Source organism: Eleutherodactylus coqui, chromosome 1 (genome assembly GCF_035609145.1).
Source record: "Eleutherodactylus coqui strain aEleCoq1 chromosome 1, aEleCoq1.hap1, whole genome shotgun sequence".
In the NCBI taxonomy this organism is placed as follows: Eukaryota; Metazoa; Chordata; class Amphibia; order Anura; family Eleutherodactylidae; genus Eleutherodactylus; species Eleutherodactylus coqui.
Genome location: NC_089837.1, coordinates 505,167,592 through 505,181,937, shown reverse-complemented (window position 1 = coordinate 505,181,937; position 14,346 = coordinate 505,167,592). Strand labels below are relative to the sequence as shown.

The 14,346-nt window shown below is 40.6% G+C and overlaps 1 protein-coding gene across 1 annotated transcript in view; it reads right to left on the bottom strand.

Annotated features, from left to right (window-relative positions):
• Nucleotides 1–1,097: 1,097 nt before the first annotated feature.
• LOC136614164 (leucine-rich colipase-like protein 1) overlaps nucleotides 1,098–14,346 on the bottom strand; it is a 212,129-nt gene continuing 198,880 nt past the window's right edge. Inside the window, exons 3-5 of the mRNA XM_066594103.1 lie at nucleotides 6,858–6,980; nucleotides 2,814–2,945; nucleotides 1,098–1,295 (exon numbers count right to left, since the gene is read on the bottom strand). Of these exons, the coding sequence (XP_066450200.1) occupies nucleotides 1,206–1,295; nucleotides 2,814–2,945; nucleotides 6,858–6,980 (345 nt within the window). The 3' untranslated portion in view covers nucleotides 1,098–1,205. The remainder of the gene's footprint in view (nucleotides 1,296–2,813; nucleotides 2,946–6,857; nucleotides 6,981–14,346) is intronic.

Sequence of the window (14,346 nt, the reverse complement as noted above, 5' to 3'; positions counted from 1 at the left end):
TAAAGTGATATTAAGGACTCTGGGTTTTTTTCAGGCCCAATTGGTTATTTTTTCTCAATATGAATCAGGTAAATGTCCTGCCGGCCTTCTGTGCTGAACCTACCTGGGAGGAGGAAAGGTGCTCGTAGACACCAGATGTGGGGCACTGTCTGAGAATAGACCTATCCCAGCTGAGAGTTTGGACCGATCAGTTGTCTGTGCTCACACAGATCCCAAAGAAAGGGAGAAATCCCCCCAGCCCACCATAGCTAGGTGAACGAGAGACCCTGTTATCACTTCATACAAAAGTGAAGGTCTCCGTCCAGAAGACGTCAGACTCGCTATACCGGAGCCACAGAAACATCAGGGGCAGAAGATGCGGTATCTGGCTGAGAGCATCAGCACATGGAGCACACAACATACCTTTTGTGTAAGAAGAACCTCTCTATGGAGAAGACTTTTCCTCCTGTCCTTCAGTTTTTATTTCTGGTCTTTCCCACCCCTAATAAATCCTGCTCTTCCCCCGTATGTATATGGCTGCTGTGTGAGGATACCCAAGGAAGCCAGAAGTTATTCTTTCCTGGAGATCTAACAGCAGCACATATCTACCCAACCAATAAAGTATTTTTCTCTACATCTCTTTGTAGTCTTTAAAAAACAGACAAGGGGGAGGAGCTTAGGTCCTCCTTCTTATAGGGTTTGTACAAAATTTGAATTAACTCTCCAAAGCATGTGGTTGGGGAATAAATCCCCATGTCTATATGTGCTGCTGTTAGGACTACAGGAAAGGAGAACAGCATAATAAATCCTACCTGTCTGCAGTCACATTGACTGTAACAGGTCAGTGTAATGTAAGTATGAAGTCAGTTGTAAACACGCAGAGCACACGGATGTGAGAATTAGTCCGTCTGGATAAGCCCTTTATAGACTCCTCTATGAGCTCCATACATCAGCAGTCCTCCTATTACTCCTGTTCTAGACTCCTGGCTGCTACATTGTAACAAACTGCTGCTGTGTGAGCCAGACAAGAGGACGGCTTCTCAGCCTCTGAATGTCAATGTTTTCATTAACTGACAGCAAGCAGAGATTTTGAAATCAGTGAAGAAAGACAAAACATATCAGGAAGTTGTAAAAGCTTTATTTCCATAAGATTCACAACTTCTTGTAGATCCGTGTAGATACAGGCGGATACTTTCTCATCTTAGACTTAGTTATTTGCTGTTTGGCTACTTGCAGAAGTAACGGTCGTTCCGATCCAACTGACATGTAAGTCCTCTCGCACACGGGCAGTAATCCGGGTAGAGCCCATTATTAATCTGAAGAAAGAGATGATAGGGTTAATGAAGACACTTGTGACTCCTAACCACATCCGCTAGTCTTTAGTCCATGTAGACGGACTGATGTCGCTGTGGGGCGTCTTACATCAGAGTTTGTGTTTTTAACGCACAAATGTCATCTGATTGCAATCAGTGTTTTTTATGGGGGAGAAAAAAACGGAAGGCGGTCAAGATGATGTCATTTAAACCTCCCATTAAATTCAATGGGTGCGTAAATAAAACAGAAGTTACTCCCTCGCCGTACAGGGGCGTTTATTTTAAATACATTCATTGATTTTAATGTGCGATTCTGGTCCGAGAATCAAAAAATAAAGACTTGATAAAGACTGCTAAAGTCGGAGCGTCGCCTGCTGTATGGAGCAATAACACTTTATATTCCTTCGCTCCACCATTGATGCTGCCATTTGCTTCTCCACTGGATGTACTACGCTGGGGACTAAGGATCCGAGGTCCCTTAAGTGGCTGTTGCATCACATCTCTTCCGTGGCCTCTTTTTTGTGCATACGGAGGGGTGCTGGGGGACTTTCTTTTTGTTACATAGAATCAAAAAATAAGACATTCAATCTGTTAAAATGAATATAAAAAAACGCACATAAATAAACTCATCGCCTTTAAGGACTCACGCGGCGCGCGCAGTATTAGTCCATGAAGAGCGCACCGTTGTTTCCTCTCGTGTATGTTGGATGTTTTTGCGCGTTTCTTTGCTTGCATATTGCGTCTGTATTCACTGTGGTTTCCAAATGCGCAAAAAAACAAAACGCAAGAAAGATGAACTGATGTCATTTTTTCCGCACTTCCTTGCAACAAGTTTAAAAAACGCTCTTTCCTGGTGATTTTGGTCTGTAAATCGGGGTGACAGCAGGACATCCGCATCACATATCTACATCTGACTCCACCCATGCAGATCAGCCGTGTTGTGCGGACAGGGGATACGGCGGTGTGAATGGGCCCTGATTGCTCCAAGTTTTGTCCAAATTCTGTCCGTTTCACACTTGAGCATTAACCTCCTCCGTGTGAATAATATCGCGGCTCCTCAGCGCAGGTTTTGGCCGCGCAGCTTGTAGAGACGGAACACGAGGTTTTAGGGGGCGACAAAGATTGTGGTAATTTGTAGTAGAGGCTCCTGTCACCTCACTGCTGCGGGTACAAGTACCTGAGTGTGTAGGTATTCATACACTGCCAGGAGGAGTAACAGAGGAACCACTGAATGTAGAGCTCGGAGATAAGAGGCTGCAGGAGGCTTATTTTGTGGGCGATGCAAATATTTAGTAAAACCGACAATGAAGAGAAATAACCGTATTTGTGCTATTAGGAGTGGGGGCTGAAGAATCACCACATGTTCTATTTACGTGTCACATGAGAACAGGACATGTAATCTGTGGTGCCTGCACATCACACAACACACGGATGGGGCGCCCATGTGATGGGAGCGGCACCCGGGAATTCTGGGCACAACGAAGGGAGAAGCGAATACATCAGCCGCTTACAGATACTCACCAGAGGGTTACAGGTCGCATTTTTTGCTGCTTTTGGTTCACATTTATTTGTAGGAACACGGAACTCTGTGGATGTCCTACGACAACACCCACTGTCACATTCTGCACTTAGAGAACAGAAATCTCCATTGTCCTAAATATAAAAGAGAGACATAAATGTGATGTGATTGGAATTCTCTTTGTCTCGTTGTTCTCCTTCCTGAGATCGGCCACAATTATTACTTCACACCGGAAGGAGAGGCTGTTAGGGACAGTTCAGGCGGTTGTTCCCCATCTGTGCTGTCCGTGTATTTCACGGCACACGGACCCATATATGACAATCAGGCTCTTCACATGAGTGTTATTTCACGTGGATCCTGTCCTGTTCCGGTCCGTGTCATGGATGAGCAGGATATGTAATGTCCACTACCCGCCGCTCAGACATCACATGGACGTACATCCGCGTGCGGTCCGCTGCGAGTTGGGCCCTAGATTCTCACACACAACTCACAAACATCCTACCAATATATGTAGCAAGGTCTGCAGCACACCAAAAGCGTAAATGCCAAATAGGCTGAGGCAATAATAAAAGTATGCAAAAGCCAGCAGGAGGACAGAACCCCGAACCTCTGTAGGGGTCATCCAATGCGGTGATCAGCGAGTGGCAGCATGAATGGCGCAAATATTAAAACTATCTTTATTCCTCCACTAAAATTGCGCCGATTCGGCGGCCTTGGTCTTTGCCGAGCTCCATGTATGCCGCCACTCGCTGATTACTACATGGGATACCTCACAAGCATCCGTCTGAGCGCACACTTAGACCTCTATCATTTAGTGTTATGGACTTCTTTCCCTATAGAGGTTCTGTTGGGAACAACGCCTCCGTAAACAGGAATAAGGCGCGATCACACGGGCTTTGTGGCGATTTTTTATAGCGCAAAAGTCAATAGTACCTTTTAATGTTAAAAACACATCGCATAAAAATAACAGTTTTGTGCTTTGCGATGCAATAAAAAGGAGGCTCCATAGGGAAACACGGGAGATTGAAAAAAACAAGAAATATATTTTTTAAATGCAACATCGCAGAGTGAAAACCTTCCCAATATGAGGGAAACCATTGAGAATCATTGATTTCATAATTCTGCTATTTTACTCCCTCCACGTTGGACTGAAATCGTGCGATTTTACCGCCCATGAGAAACCCCACTAAGAGCTGTATGAGAACGGCACCCGGATTATTTTGTCAGGGCTTATAGCTCTACTGTTACTAGATGGGGGTCTCTAATAGAGGGGCATTCGGTGCATAGTTATAACATAATGGGATTGGAGGAGAGATGCCTGTATATGGGGGTCATGGAGTAATGCTTCCCTCCAGCTGCTCCTCCGCCATTGTAAAACATAACAGAAATACTCGGGGGCCGGACTCCGATGAGAGATGGCGGTGCTACATGGGTGGATGGTCCTAAGGAGCGCAGAGAGTATGGCGCCATATGGTACTGTGTGTAGAAGTAAAGGAAATCTTTACTAACAGTGCATTTCATGTTGTCTTGACAGCTCTATATGGGGGTTATTTAGTCCCCATATGGTGATATTAGAAGCTATATGGGGGGTCATTTAGATCCAATATGGTGATATTAGAAGCTATATGGGGGTTATTTAGTCCCCATATGGTGATATTAGAAGCTATATGGGGGTTATTTAGTCTCCATATGGTGACATTAGAAGCTATATGGGGGGTTATTTAGTCCCCATATGGTGATATTAGAAGCTATATGGGGGTTATTTAGTCCCGGTGATATTAGAAGCTATATGGGAGATTATTTTGTCCCCATATGGTGATATTAGAAGCTATATGGGGGTTATTTATTCCCCATATGGTGATATTAGGAGCTATATGGGGGTTATTTAGTCCCGGTGATATTAGAAGCTATATGGGAGATTATTTTATCCCCATATGGTGATATTAGAAGCTATATGGGAGATTATTTCGTCCCCATATGGTGATATTGGAAGCTATATGGGGGGTTATTTAGTCCCCATATGGTGATATTGGAAGCTATATGGGAGATTATTTCGTCCCCATATGGTGATATTGGAAGCTATATGGGGGGTTATTTAGTCCCCATATGGTGATATTGGAAGCTATATGGCGGGTTATTTAGTCCCCATATGGTGATATTGGAAGCTATATGGGAGATTATTTCGTCCCCATATGGTTATATTGGAAGCTATATGGGGGGTTATTTAGTCCCCATATGGTGATATTGGAAGCTATATGGGAGGTCACTCCGAAACTATATGTGGGGTTATTTAGTCCCCATATGGTGATATTAGAAGCTATATGAGAGATTATTTCGTCCCCATATGGTTATATTGGAAGCTATATGGGGGGTTATTTAGTCCCCATATGGTGATATTGGAAGCTATATGGGAGATTATTTCGTCCCCATATGGTGATATTGGAAGCTATATGGGAGGTCACTCCGAAACTATATGTGGGGTTATTTAGTCCCCATATGGTGATATTGGAAGCTATATGGGGGTTATTTAGTCCCCATATGGTGATATTAGAAGCTATATGGGGGTTATTTAGTCCCCATATGGTGATATTAGAAGCTATATGGGGCATTATTCAGTCCCCATATGGTGATATTGGAAGCTATATGGGAGATTATTTCGTCCCCATATAGTGATATTGGAAGCTATATGGGGGGTTATTTAGTCCCCATATGGTGATAGTGGAAGCTATATGGGAGGTCACTCCGAAACTATATGTGGGGTTATTTAGTCTCCATATGGTGATATTAGAAGCTATATGGGGGGTTATTTAGTCCCCATATGGTGATATTAGAAGCTATATGGGGGGTTATTTAGTCCCCGTGATATTAGAAGCTATATGAGGGGTTATTTAGTCCCGATATGGTGATATTAGAAGCTATATGGGGGTTATTTAGTCCCCATATGGTGATATTAGAAGCTATATGGGGGTTATTTAGTCCCCATATGGTGATATTAGAAGCTATATGGGGGGTTATTTATTAGTAAAGTGGGTGAGTGTTAAGCGAGAATGTCTGATGAAAATTAAGACATAGTAGAAATAACAGAAACATGGCCTGATGATAAGTGCGATTGGGGTGAATTTACAGGGTTACAATCTCTTCAGAAGTGACCATGGGAACAAGAAAGGGGGGGGGGGTATGTTTGTATGTTAAATCCTACTTAATACAAGAAAACAAAAATCAGCGCCTACTCACACACAACGATTTTCAAAAGAATGTGAGTTACTTTTAAGTACTCACCTGGTGCTCGGCCAAAACTCCTGTCCAGGAGATTGACCGGCACCTTATATCCAAGTTGGCTTGTAACGTCTCTGGAGTCCCGGATCCGATTACCGGAGAGAGTCTCTGGAGTTTACAGCCGTGACAGGCTGTTTGCATACCTCTCGTGTCAAATGGAAAAATTTCCCCGGCGCTCGTCGGTTCCAGCAGAAATAGAGGACACAATGTCCGTGAATAACTTTAAATAATTTATTGATTCGTCCGCTACGCGTTTCTGCGGGTTATCCCTGCGGTTGTCGAGGCTACAAGAAGATATAGGTGTAGAAGATGATCTACTCCTGATCCCTGTTATGTAGGGCCTCCCCATTGGGCCCCCGATCCGGCCCTGTACTTACTTACTCTCTCCACCGCTCAGCAGTGAACACTCTCTTATTTTATTTGCTTTTTGTGTTTTAAACTACTAAACAAAACTTTTACATCCATGTGTCATGTATGATAGATCCAGTCTGTGTCCCAGATGCCAAGTTAGAGCGTTAGCCACAGCTAGAACATAGGCCATGAAGTGTTCCCCGGGCATTGTTCTGGGGCATAGCGCCATCCTGTGCCTTTCTTGATAGAAGAAGCTCAAGTTTTTCATTTTTTCATTTTGTTGTTTTAAGCATTAAGCTGTGAAATCCATATAGGAAATATATGGTGTAAAATGTAACAATTCAAAGCCTGTGTGAATGAGACCTTATACTGAATATGTGGAGGAGAAACCAGGACAGCAGCTGGTGACAGGTACTCACCGGGCCGAGACATTCCTGAGGGTGGCGTTTTGGTCCACATTCAGCAGCTGCCTCGCGAGAGGTACTCCTGAAGCAACACCCGCTATTACACAGGTCACTAGAATAACATGAATCTCCATCGTTCTAAATATAAAACAGAGGAGAGATAAGTTTTAGGAATCCATTTATAAGGTCTCACATTTATGTCACATAAAGAAGTGCGTTTTCTAAAAATTACTGACACATCATAGGGACACGCAAAAAGGTTTGATCGCTGGGGGTGCAGATGCTGAGACCCCACTGATTGCTAGAATGAAGCAGCTGAAGCCTCATCCCAGCGCTGTCACTGCTGGTTCGCTGAGGATGGGCCTTAGTCTTTATATTGAGCCCGTCTTCAGCCAGATAGCAGGGACAGCACTGATGAGATCTTTAGCTGACTTGTTCTAGTGATGGGTTGGGGTCTCGGCACTCAGACCCCCAGTGTACAGAAACCTTTGACAAGTCCATATGTAATGACAAAACTATATGAAATCCCATTTAGGGCCCATTCACACCTGCATTTAGGGCTTCAGCCACAATTCTGTTTCTCTTTCATTTTTGGAGCGGAAAAGTGAAATTAAAATGGAAATAATCATTTCCATTTTTTTCTTATTGATTTTATTGGGTTTTCAAATTAAAGGAAAACAAACGGAAAAAATCGATGTTACCTCCATATCATTAGGTTTACATTTTTTAAAAATTAACAAATAGCGCTGCAGACGGCATTACTTGTTCCAGTGGGGAAAAAAGAAACCAACGAAACAGAAGCAGATAGAAAGCTTTCCGTTTTTTGAAAACCAATTGAAATCAAGGAGAAAAAAAGGGAACTTTTATTTACATTTTCAATTTGTTTCTCTGCTCTTAAAACAGAATTGTGACAGAAGCCCTAAACGCCGGTGTGAATGGGCCCTCACACCACTGAAGAGTATTCGCATCCAGGGAAAGCATTCTGCACATTGAGGGTACATTTACACATAGCGGAAATGCTGCATCACCTGACCAGCGGCGCTGCGCCCACTAGAGACCGCCGAATGAAGGGGTACGCTGCAGTGCAAGGAAGTGCGAGGTGAGAGGGAGAACTGTGTGAGCCGCTATGTGTAAACATCCCCTAATTACCACTCAGCCCAGCTGATAGTGGGCAGAGCTGACAGGCACACACTGTGATTTAGGAATGCTCTTTATAACTTGTGTTAATCATCGTGATTGGCTGGGCGATAAAATTGGGTCCAGTTTTGCTAAATTGGATTGGATCATCCTGATCTAATTTTTGCAAAAATTGCCAAATTATTAACTTCCTACTTAGAGGAGAGGGGACGGGTGTGCTGGTGCTGTGCGGCTGCCCTGCAGTGCTGGAGATCTAGATTTCCATCAGCAGTGCTGCCCACTGGGCCACCACCACCTCCACTGTTGTTCCAGGGACATTTTGAAGGCCAAATTAGAGAACCCGATTTTTGCTGCCTTTGATTTTAATGAAGGTTGGAAGAGGGAGTCTCAATTTGGCAATTATTTTTTTTAAATCGGGTCAGTCGGTCACTGCAAAACCAATTACAGTTAAATCTCTAGATTTGTTGGTAATCCGTCTGAAAGCAATCAGCCAAACATGAAACCAATGAAAGTCGAGGTAATTGTTTCCATAGCAATCAATGTAAATCCAATTAATTTGTTCTAGACATTCCAGAAAACACACCCCGCCTCCCAGCAAGAGATTGCTCTAATTGGCTAAATTATGACTAGCAAGCAGAGGTTTGTTACAAAAGAGTTAAAACAGACAGAAGGAAAGGCAAATAATTATAGTAAAGTAATTGTATTATGATTGAAAAGTATATAGGAGAGGAAAAATGTATTGTATAAGGAGCAGAGTCAGATAATCAGTTACCATAAACCCATCATATAATCTCCATGTAGATACGTGTAATACAGTTACTTTATTGTAATTATTTGCCTTTCCTTCTGTCTGTTTTACCTTTTTCGTAACAAACCTCTGCTTGCTAGTCATAACGTGATGCAATTAACTTCTGAACACACCCACCACACCATTCCCCAGCCGTTCCCCTCTTCACAAGCTAGCACACACAGGTATTGCTTTTTTGACTTTAATTTGTATTCTGTCTATAAATGTTTTGCGTATCTCATACCTCAGAGCTGTTGACAAAGGCTATCGTAGCCGAAATACGTTCAGCGCGGACCTGTGAGCTGTATGCTTTCTATTCAATAAAGGACATTTTTTTTAATGGTAGCAGCTCCTCTCCACTTCTACTTTTCTCAACTGGTCACTAAGGGGTAAAGATACAGGGCACCTAATTACCCTGATCAACCCAGTCCCTTGGCAAGACTCCTATATATGATGCACACTAGACCTTAAAGGGGTTGTCCTGCGGCAGCAAGTGGGTCTATACACTTCTGTATGGCCATATTAATGCACTTTGTAATGTACATTGTGCATTAATTATGAGCCATACAGAAGTTATAAAAAGTTTTTCACTTACCTGCTCCGCTGCTGGCGTCCTCGTCTCCATGGAGCCCGCCTAATTTTCGCCGTCTAAAATGGTTGAATAGCCAAATTAGACGCGCTTGCGCAGTCCGGGTCTTCTGCTTTCTTCAATGGGGCTCCGTGTAGCTCCGTGTAGCTCCGCCCCGTCACGTGCCGATTCCAGCCAATCAAGAGGCTGGAATCGGCAATGGACCGCACAGAAGAGCTGCGGTCCACGGAGGAAGAGGATCCCGGCGGCCATCTTCAGCCGGTAAGTATGGAAGTCACCGGAGCGCGGGGATTAAGGTAAGCGCTGAGTGGTTTTTTTTTTACGTCCTTGTCTCGCGCCGAATGGGGGGGGGGGGGGGGTTGAAAAAAAAAAAAAACCCGTTTCGGCGCGGGACAACCCCTTTAAGTCTCTCTACTCTAATATCCCAAATGATCTAGGGATTAAGGCAGTTGAACACTTTCTGAGTGGAGATTTTTTAACACCGCACCAACAAAAACTTTTTATTTACCAAGTTTGCACCCGGCTATGCCAACCTTTTTCTGGGTGCATCTGAAGAAAGTAATTTTAATGATTCCTGCATTGTATTTTTTAGGGGATTTATTGACGATATCTTATTGACCAGGAATGGGGACTTGGAGGATTTAACATCTTTTATTGTTAATTTGAATAAAAACAACTGACCTTGGGTTTTCTGGTACTATGAACCCTGTTAGTGCGGCCTTCTTAGACTTGGAATTATTTATTCCTAAAGGTAACATCCAAACTAAACCCCATTTTAAGCCCATTGATTTAAATAGTTACCGAAACTCTTGCAGCGAAGAACTGGAAAACTAATATCCAGTATGAACTGTTTAAATGGATTAAGAGAAACTGTTCTTCTACCCGAACGCACAGTGAACAGGCCAAAATCAGGAAAACAAGATTTAAGAATAAGGGGTATCCTAAAACATGTATTGCATCGGCATATACAAAAGTCCTGGAAGAAGATCACCATGGTGACAAAAATAGAAAAGACATGATTCCGAAGAAAAATGACTTTAGTTTGAAAACTCTGTTCATTCCCCGCTACAACTCCCAGCATGCCTCTATAAAAAACATAGAAAATGTACTTTAAAATGCGCCTCACTTGCAGTTTAAAAATGCTTTTGTAGCTAAATGAAAGGTGGACTTACCCGGTGCCAGAAGGGTTAATCCGGTGGTGAAGGAGTTAACCCCTCTGCACCTGTTGTCCACGTTAGCCTTCAGCAGGTTTCTTGCTTCTCCATGTTTCTTTTTTGGAGTGGCGTCCAGGGATATCCTTTCACCGTGTTTGCAAGCACGGTCGGGCTGGATAACTTAGTATAAAAGTAAAAAAGAAAAACTATCCCGCGCCTTGGCAGAAAACCAATCTTTTTTTATTCTTTAAAACAACGCGTTTCAACACAATATGTGTCTTTTTCAAGTTCATACAGACATTTTCATATATGCTGCCTTATATAGTGTGGAATAACATGTATGTGTGGCTCACTCCCCAATTATCTAGGGGTGTGGTTTTTTGTTTTTTTTTTCAATTAGGGTACTTTATTGTTCCCTTGTCTGTCCACGGAGCTCTTTTGGAATGCATTGCATTCCATAGATTTTTTTTTTTTTTTCATTAACCTTTATTGTTTTCGTTTTAATTGTCTCTCCTATTCACACCATAATCCAGTTCTGTTTTTAAAAATTTTTCATATAAAATTATTATCTAGGATTACTATCTATTCATTTTACTATATTCTACATAAAAACTTTTTATTTTTTATTGTGTATTTTTTATAATTTTTTTTATCTAATTCCCATGTAAGTGCATTTATTTTGTTAAAATTTCTCCAGTACTTCATTTAATCCTTCTGGCATTAAGGTGTTCAGATGGTAGATCCAGTACATTTCTTTTCTTCTCAGTTTCATTATTGAGTTTTGTTTTATGGTTTCTAACGGAATTAGTTTTAATTTTTCACTGTTTTTATTGTGTTTTTCTTGGAAATGTTTAGATATACTGTGTTTTTCGTACCCCCTTTTTATGTTATATCGATGTTGATTAATCCTTATATTCAGGCTATTAGTGGTTCTTCCAACATAACGCAAGCCGCAAGGGCATTCTAATAGATAGAGGATATTTTTACTTTTACATGTCATTTTTTCTATTTTTTCCTCACCTTTTTGTACATAGTTTTGTTTATGACATATATGTGTACAGCATTTACATTTCTTGCTGTTACATTTGAAACCACCTGTTATTGTTTTATTTTTCTCTTTAAATGGATTGTTTTTTTCTTTTTTATTTAGAGGATTTGATGGAGCTAAACTATTACCTATCGTTCTATTTTTTCTAAAAATAATTCTAGGGTTTTTTTCTAGTGTTTTACCGAGATAGGGGTCATTTTTTAAAAGGGACCAGTTTTTTTGTATGATATTTTTTATGTAATTGTGGTCTGTACTAAATTTTGTAATAAAAATATTATTGCTGTAGGTGTTTTGTTTTATGTTTATTTTGTTTATTGTTTTTTCACTTTTTTTGGTTTTTTGATAAGCATCTTTTAGTAATTGCTTTGGGTAATTTTTTTTTTTTTTTAAACGGTGAATTATGTTTTTTGCTTGATTTTCAAAGATATCTTTTTCACTGCAGTTTCTGTAAACTCGTCGTAATTGACTGTAAGGTATGTTGTTTTTCCATTTTTTGTGATGGCAGCTGTTGTATTGTAGATAACTGTTTTTGTTTACCTTTTTAAAATGAGTTTTTGTATTTATGATATTATTTTTAATGTATAAAACTAGATCTAAGAAAATTATTTCTTTATTGTTAATGGTGGACGTGAATTTTAGATTTTTTTCGTTTTTATTGATATTAATGATGAAATTTTCTAGTTCTAGTTTTGAACCTTTCCAGATTATTAGTATGTCGTCAATGTAACGACCATGGTATACTATATTATTATTTTTGAATTTTCGGCCTCGAATTGTCCCATATATAGATTAGCGAATGTCGGAGCAAATTTGCTCCCCATCGCTGTTCCGGTTGTCTGAAAATAAAAATTTTTAAAAAAAGAAAAATAATTATTTTTTAATGCAAAGATTATGAATTTTAATAAATGCTTTTTTTTGAGACTGTGGCATGAGTGGGTCATTGTTTATGAACCACTCAATTGCTTCTACCCCTAATTCGTGTGGTATACTTGTGTACAACGATTCTACATCAAGTGAGCACCACGTGTATTCTTCTTTCCATTCAATTTTTTGTATAGTATCTATTATTTGGCTGGAGTCTTTAATATAAGTAGGGAGGCTAATGACATATTTTTGTAAGATTTTGTCTATATATTCCGCTAAGCGGCTAGTTACTGAATTTATTCCTGATATTATAGGTCTACTGGGGGGATGTTGGAAGAACCACTAATAGCCTGAATATAAGGATTAATCAACATCGATATAACATAAAAAGGGGGTACGAAAAACACAGTATATCTAAACATTTCCAAGAAAAACACAATAAAAACAGTGAAAAATTAAAACTAATTCCGTTAGAAACCATAAAACAAAACTCAATAATGAAACTGAGAAGAAAAGAAATGTACTGGATCTACCATCTGAACACCTTAATGCCAGAAGGATTAAATGAAGTACTGGAGAAATTTTAACAAAATAAATGCACTTACATGGGAATTAGATAAAAAAAATTATAAAAAATACACAATAAAAAATAAAAAGTTTTTATGTAGAATATAGTAAAATGAATAGATAGTAATCCTAGATAATAATTTTATATGAAAAATTTTTAAAAACAGAACTGGATTATGGTGTGAATAGGAGAGACAATTAAAACGAAAACAATAAAGGTTAATGAAAAAAAAAAAAAAATCTATGGAATGCAATGCATTCCAAAAGAGCTCCGTGGACAGACAAGGGAACAATAAAGTACCCTAATTGAAAAAAAAAACAAAAAACCACACCCCTAGATAATTGGGGAGTGAGCCACACATACATGTTATTCCACACTATATAAGGCAGCATATATGAAAATGTCTGTATGAACTTGAAAAAGACACATATTGTGTTGAAACGCGTTGTTTTAAAGAATAAAAAAAGATTGGTTTTCTGCCAAGGCGCGGGATAGTTTTTCTTTTTTACTTCTATAAAAAACATGCTTTTTAAGCAATGTGGAATCCTAAAAGGAGACCCCTTTTTACTTAACGATACCCCAGATAACCCTAAAGTTGCTTTCCACAAAAAGGACCCTAAAAACATCCTTGCAACTTTGTATCAGGATCCGCGGCTCGCGGGTCCTCCGTGCCCACATCTCCGGTCCTGTCACCCAGCATTTAAACGTCTATGCGCTCCTGACCTTGCCAGTGTTAGTGTGGTCTTCCCGCTGTACCTGTGTTTCCTTGTATTTGACTCCCGTTTTGATTCTCTGCTTTCTGGACGCAACTTGCCTTTGCCTGACCCTTTGTACTGCGTACCCTCCTGTTGCCGACCTGGATAGCTTGGCTTGCCTGGGTGTTTCGTTTGTTCCAGTGTCTGTCTGTTGTCTGTCCCCATGTCCCACTTCCCTAGTGAGTGTAGGGACCATCGCCCAGTTGTCACCCTGGGGCTTAGCCCAGGCGCAAGTAGGTAGGGACAGGGGTTGCGGGCGGTTTTCAGGGACTTCCAGTATCCCGATTCCTTAACACTTTGTGTTCTCACATTAATCTACCTACTTTGAAAAACACATTTCTGAAACCCTTCATAGGCTCCTTAGATGTGGCTTGTAAAGGTGCAACTGCTGTCTGTATGTGCAACATGGAAGAAAGGAGATTCCTATAAACCCGGATCAGGACCCAATTAAATTATGGCAGTTTTTAAACTGTGGAGTAAGCGATGTCATTTATCTTGTTGAGCCCCCTGTGGCCTCAAGTATATCGGAAGAACTGTAAATGCTTTAAGAACACATTTTATCATTTCTAACGGATATATAAAAGATAGTGCTTCTCGATATT